Raw genomic sequence first — 7,076 nt, forward strand, 5'->3', positions numbered from 1 at the left:
AATAGGACCTTTTGAGAGGCAAGTCCTTAGGCCTATTCTTGAAAGCAGTTTTGGAAGAAACTCCAGCCTTCAGACGCTGTACTGGGTAGAACTTACTTTATTACAAAGATACTGTGAGGAAGTGAGCTCTGACCCGGCATTAGCCACAGTTTTATGTGGGTATCACAGTGAAAGAGGGCAGTCTTAGTAAAAGTGGAATGAATACAAACATTTATGTAACAATGTAACAATAAATAACAGTAATGTCAATAAATAATAGCAATGACAATAATAAATACAATGAGGACAACAAAGCTGAGGGGTGATTGGCCTATATTGAGAATCAACTATGGAGAGAAAAGTCAATTTTMCCATTACTAAAAGATGTCCACGAGATCACTTTCCTCAGGCCATCTTTGAGCTCCTTGTTCCTCATGCTGTAGATAAGGGGGTTCACTGCTGGAGGCACCACTGAGTACAGAACAGCAACCATCAGATCCAGAGCTGGGGAGGAGATGGAGGGAGGCTTCAGGTAAGCAAACATGGCAGTGCTGATAAACAGGGAGACGACAGCCAGGTGAGGSAGACACATGGAGAAGGCTTTGTGCCGTCCCTGCTCAGAGGGGATCCTCAGCACAGTAGTGAAGATCTGCACATAGGTCAGTACAATGAAAACAAAGCACCCAAAGAACAAAGAAACGCTAAGAACAAGAGCCCCAGCTTCCCTGAGGTAGGACTCTGAGCAGGAGAGTCTGAGAATCTGAGGGATTTCACAGAAAAACTGGTCCAGGACATTTCCATGACAGAGTGGTATTGAAAACGTGTTCCCAGTGTGCAGCACAGCATTAAGAATTCCACTGCCCCAGGCAGCTGCTGCCATTTTGACACAAGCTCTGCCACCCATGATAGTGCCATAATGCAGGGGTCTGCAAATGGCAATAAAGCGATCATAGGCCATGATCGTGAGAAGAGAAAACTCTCCTCCAAACAAGAACACAACCAGGAAGACCTGTGCAGCACATCCTGAGTAGGAAATGGCTCTGGTGTCCCAAAGGGAATTGACCATGGATTTGGGGACAGTGGTGGAGATGGAGCCAAGGTCGAGGAGGGAGAGATTAAGGAGGAAGAAGTACATAGGAGTGTGGAGATGGCTGTCACAGGCTATGACTGTGATGATGAGGCTGTTGCCTAGGAGTGCAGCCAGGTAGATGCTCAGGAAGAGCAAGAAGTGCAAGAGCTGCAACTCCCGGGTGTCTGCAAATGCCAGGAGGAGGAACTCATTGAAGGAGCTGCTGTTTGACATTTTGTTCCCTTCAGACACAAGGGGCTGTCCAAAGAAGAGAAGACACTAAGAAGTTAGGAAAGACTTTTCAAAAAAAAAAAAAAAAAAAATCCCTCAAATGTTCCAGTCTTATACAATCCCCCCACCTCTTTATTGAAGGAATCTCCCTTACACAGCTCCCTTGCTTCACGTTGCTTCACTTCGCTCTGGCAGAGTGTGTCATGAAGAGCTGCCACTTCTGCCCATGAGCTTCAAAGGAATCAATCTAGCTGGAAATACCAGGAAGTGGGAATGACCAGTTCTGACATTCATATTTCCTGTCAGGTGAAACCTCCTTGGCATGTGGGAGGGCATCTTCACCATCACTTCTAAAGGATGGTGGTTGAGGAACAGAGTTCGGAGAATTTTTTGATATTTTCTTTGAGATGCCCTTCTCCCCCTTGCAGAATATTCCTCAAAGGCAGAAATTCTCAGCATTTCTACTGAGAATCCTGAAAAAAAATGATTCACTATCACCTTGTGTAGAGACAGCTATTCTCTATATTAGTCTTCTTCCCATCTGTCTTGTGCTCATATGACTTTGAACTGGGGGATGATCAGTCACATCTATGGCCCTAAAAAGAAATGAGTTCCTACCGAGGCAAATGAGTCCAGTTTCAAAACCATGTATCTCCAACCTTTTCTCCCTTTCTCAGGGCACCTGAGTATAGGCATGAAGGTCTCCATGCTCTCCTTCYAGCCAAGGGCACACAGGACTCTCTTCAGCTGTCTATATGCAGTTTACCGATACTATTTACTTCCTCTCAGCATCTCTGCAGATTCCTCATGAGTCTCTCAGACATCACAAAAGTGCCATGAGGTTGCAATGCCCTTCTGGGGGACAGCTCAAAGTCTAGCAGGGCATGASAGGGAAATAGTCAAAGGCTGTAAGGACTGAAGGTAACCTCTACTTAAGGGAGGACCAGATCATTTTCCAGCCCCAAGGACTGCATTTCCTGTGGCAGCACAGGTTAGAAGGGGACTGGGCAAWCCCTATTCCCAAGTAGTTCCTTCTTGACCCTCTTCAGATCCCAGAGAACAGGAAAAAAGAACAGTAGCAGCATGGAGGCAAGGGAAAACAAGGAGCAACACTACTATCCTGCTGCTAAGGAAGGCAAGGAGAGAGATGTAGTTGGGCATTTCACACAGGTGGTGAAGTGTCTGCCACACAGACAGTGACATCACAGGGCAATTGCTCTCAGTCTAATTTTTGGGCAGCTATAAAATGTTCCATGGCAGGAGAGATGTTCCTCACCTCTACCAGACATCTGGCTGCAGAGGAGGGATCTCATGCCCTGGACTCGATGACTGTCAAGGAAGAGGCTCTGCTAGGTGGGAGGGAAGACATGGTGGGGGAGCCTCCTCAGGGGAAGGTGTCTGCATTGCAGCAACTGACGAAGATTTTCTGAAATCCATCCTCCCATGGTGACTCTGTTAGCAGCTCCCTCTCATTCCCTAAACATGTCCACTGCCTGGAGATGACCCTGATGGGATATGTTTCTCTATCCCAACATCATTTTCTTTGCCAGTTTTCACAGACCCCATTCCAACCTTTATGTGCTCAGTTCTGCCCTACAGAAACCTCCCAAGACAGGGCACTGGTAAGCATATCTCTGTTCTCATGGGTTCTAAAGAGCAGGTCAGACAAACTCTTATAAAGCAATAAAGCAGCTGCCCCTACTGTCTGTAGACTGAGGTGGGGCTGGTGTGATGAATTTTCTCACAGACTGGAGGACACTGAATTCATGACTGAATCTATCAGTCATAACATGGGATGGGTTTAGAAGATCCCTCCAAGAACATCAATAGCATTGTCCTGCACGAGAGGCTTACCATGCAAAGAGCTGTAGAGGTTTTTCCCAGAAAAAGCACTTAGCCCACCTCCTACTCCGGACTGACTTTCACCTCTGTCTGTCTTGTCTCATCTCATGTCATCAGCAGCAAGCAGTGCCTGCAGCTCTGCTGCACTTTGCAGAAGAGCTGCTCCTGGAGGGAGCACTGCTCTGAGCAGTGCTGCCCAGTTGCCACTCCATCCCAGCAGCCTGGCCCTGTTCAGGAGGAGAGGCCCAGCTGACGGCATGTATTTCTCTGTCCCTTGGGCTCCCTCCTCCTGGGAAATGTTCACTGAAGTAGACTAAAATAATGACCATTAGTCTCTTCCTAAACACTAAAGAGAAACTGATTCCAGCGTTGAAWTTTTTTTCTAATTAGAGGATGGTTATCTGGAAGAGATGGAAATGTACCACTCTTAACTAGACAGGAATCTAGATGGGGACAAGAACAGAGGTCATTTATACACAGGTCAGATTTTGATTCAAATGAGTCAATATGAGCATCGTATGTCTACTTAGAAGCCCCTAGGATGGATGGGATTCATTGTCTCAACTCCACACTCACACACACACAAATAAAAAAAAAAAAAAAATCAGGAGGTGGGATTCTCTTTCCCCAGCCCAAGTTTACAAAACATAGAGGTCTGTGTGTGAGATCCTTGTCTAGTCTTCCTTTATAACTACTGAAGATGGAGGATGGGAGTCAGTTGCTCATAAACACCTTGTGACATTTGAAGGGACAGGGATGGTCCAAGCCATGTGCCAGTGTCCACTTGCTCTGCTGCAGCAAGTGGGACACTCTTATGTTTCTAGGAAAATCAGGTAGGGTCCAAATGGGGAATTTCCTTAGCCAACTGAAAGGACCCCAGATGCCTAATAGTGCACCAGTCACTATGAAGCTGTGACACGGGCAAAATGCTAATGTAACACAACGCAGACACTGCATGTAATGTATAAAAATAATGTATAAAAATACTCGGGCAGAGACACCCCAGATGTCTGGGCCGTCCAACACAACTGGCACCCACAGGAATGCCATTGCCTTTTGGAGTGGTGCTGGACAAGTGTCCCAGGACATCTCAGGTTTCCTCCCTGTGTCCAAACAAATTAATCTTACCTCTGCCTTCAGAAACTGTTCATACTGTCCACATCCAAGTGTGTGGCATAAATAGGAAGTACACCAAAGAAGAGCACAGATCCTGGACTTCAGAGGAGCAGACTAGCCTGTTCAGAGGACTGATGAGGGTTGCTATGGGAGGCAGCTTTCAAGGTTCCAGGAGCTCAGGAAAGACAGCAGCTCTTTAAGGATAACACTTGTCAAGCACAAGAACGGTCTATCCGACTGCTCAGTAAAACCAGTAGACTTCTCAGGAGATCGACTGCATTGGGAACTTAGAACTGAAGGACTATGTGCCAGCAAGTAGGAAGGAGGGAGAGACTGCAAAGAAGGAACTCAAAATTACTGTCCAGCCAAGAAGGGAAAGTGTTAGGGAAGCCAAAGCTCCCCAAGGAGCCTAGACACTAGCAGGGAGTATCAAAGGAATGAAGAAGGGATGCTGCAGCTTTGCTGCAGTAAAAGAGCAAAATGTACATAGTTGACTAATGACTGAACTGGCCATGGAATCTAGTAGCAATAGATGCAGGTAGGACCTAGGAGCTTAGTGCCTTCCTGGCTTCAGTACTCACTGACAATATCTGGGCTGTTTTGCCTACAGTGGGCTCTCCAGAAGGGAAAAGAAATGTATGTGTATGTATATATTTCAGGACAGAGCACTTGCGTAAAACAGAGTTCCCATACAGTGGCATGAACTTTGCTTTCGTAGGTCTGTGCTGTGATTGCTTCATTTCTACTAGCTGATTTCTACTAGCTGATTCCCTTTGTACTAGCTGATAAAATGATTTTTGTCAAGGAAAAGAAGGTGATCAGGAGTAGTCAGCATGGATTCACCAAGGGAAAGTCATGTTTGACGAACCTGATATCCTTTTGTGATGGGATGACTGGCCAGATGGATAAGGGGAGAGCTGTGAATGATGTTTACTCTGACTTCAGCAAGGCCTTCAACACCGTCTCCCATAATATCCTCACAGGAAACCTCCGGAATTGTGGATTGGACAGGTGGACAGGGAGGTGGACTGAGAACTGGCTTGGTGGCCTCTGGCAGAGCTTAAAGGGTGGTGATAAATGGGGCTGAGTCTAGTTGGAGGCCAGTGGCCAGTGATGTCCCCCAGGGCTCAGTACTGGACCTAGTACTGTTCAATTTGTTCATCAGTGACTTGGACAAGGGCACAGAGTGCACCCTGCACAAGTTTGTGGACGATACCAAACTGGGTGGAATGGCCGACACTCCAGAGGGCGGTACTGCCATTCAGAGGGCCCTGGACAGGTTGGAGAGGTAGACAGAGAGGAACCTCATGAGGTTCAACATGAATAAGTGCAGGGTCCTGCACCTGGGAGGGAATAACCCCAGGCACCAGTACAGATTAGGGCTTGACCTGCTAGAGAGCAGCTCTGCCGAGAGGGACTTAGGAGTCTTGGTTGATAACAAGCTCACCATGAGGCAGCAGTGCCCTCGTGGCCAAGAAGGCCAATGGGATCCTGACTTGCATCAGAAGGAGTGTTGCCAGCAGGTCAAGGGAGGGGATCCTGCCCCTTTACTCAGCTCTGGTGAGGCCACACCTGGAGTATTGTGTGCATTTCTGGGCTCCAAAGTATAAGAGGTATGTGGAACTTCTAGAGAGAGTCCAGCAGAGACCAATAAAGGTGATTAAGGAACTGGAGCATCTATCATATGAGGAAAGACTAAGCTGGGCCTGTTTAGCCTGGAGAAGATAAGGTTGAGAGGGGATCTTATCAACATGCACAAATATCTGAGGGGAGAATGTTGGGAAGAAGGGGCCAAACTCTTCTCAGTGGTAGCCATTGATGGGACAAATGGCAATGGGTATAAGTTGAAACATAGGAAGTTCCATCTGCATGTGAAGAAGAACTTCTTCACTGTGAGGGTGACAGAGCCCTGGAACAGGCTGCCCAGGGAGATTGTGGAGTCTCCTTCTCTGGAGGTCTTCAAAACCTGCGTGGATGCCACTCTGTGCCACATGCTCCAGGTATCCCTGCCTGAGCAGAGAGGTGAGACTAGATAATCTTCAGAGGTCCCTTCCAATCTTAACCATTCTGTCATTCCATAATAAGTGTCTGTTTTAAATGCAGCAGAAGTGTCTTCCAGGATCCAAAATATCATAAAGAAGCCAACCAAATCCCTTTTGCATGAGCTCTGTGATGAGTCTATTCAGTGGACTCCAGCTACACTGCTGGATGCACAGCCATGAGAGCCCCACACAAGTTCTCTGCCCCTGCACAGCCTGGGAATGGCTCAGGCCTCCCTGGAGACCCACACCCCCATAGGGAACAGTCCTGCAAGGCCAGCATGTTTCTGCTCTGTCATGCCCAGAGACAGAATGTCCTCAGGAACCATTTCACAGTCCTATTGGCACCTCTCAGCTACTTACACTATGCCCATGGCTGGTCTTTGCGTTTTGCATGATGTCATTCTAGGCCAGCTCTATGGCTATGGCAGCTGTTTTTAGTTTTGAGGTCACTTCTGCTGGAGACTCTTACAGTGCAGTGCTAGGCCCATAACTCCTCCTTGAGCTTGTGAGGTTACTGGTGCACCAGGAGAGGCTCTGGTCTCTTGGCAGCTGTTTGTACTCTTCTGAACTCTGATCTGCCACAGCTCTTTGTGCTTGTGTTCACTTCGATCTCTTAGCCTTGGCCACTGCGTATCATTTAGCCGAGCTTTTTAATTGTGAGGTCCACTTTCCCTCATTTCCTTAGTGGCTATTGCAAGTCATGTAACTACCATTTACATCATTTGTCATTTGAGGTCATTTGTTCCACGGTACCTTATTGGCTGTTGCAGACTACGTGGATGCTGTTTGTGGTTTTG

The 7,076-nt window shown here is 47.3% G+C and overlaps 1 protein-coding gene across 1 annotated transcript; it reads right to left on the minus strand.

Annotated features, from left to right (window-relative positions):
• Positions 1-322: 322 nt before the first annotated feature.
• Positions 323-1,282, minus strand: LOC112951050 (olfactory receptor 14C36-like). The gene has a single exon (XM_026043674.1). It carries the CDS (start codon positions 1,280-1,282, stop codon positions 323-325), a length of 960 nt encoding a protein of 319 aa, XP_025899459.1.
• Between the last annotated feature and the right edge of the window lie 5,794 nt (positions 1,283-7,076).

Source organism: Nothoprocta perdicaria, unplaced genomic scaffold (assembly GCF_003342845.1).
Source record: "Nothoprocta perdicaria isolate Ctin4 unplaced genomic scaffold, notPer1 scaffold_334, whole genome shotgun sequence".
NCBI classification, from domain to species: Eukaryota; Metazoa; Chordata; class Aves; order Tinamiformes; family Tinamidae; genus Nothoprocta; species Nothoprocta perdicaria.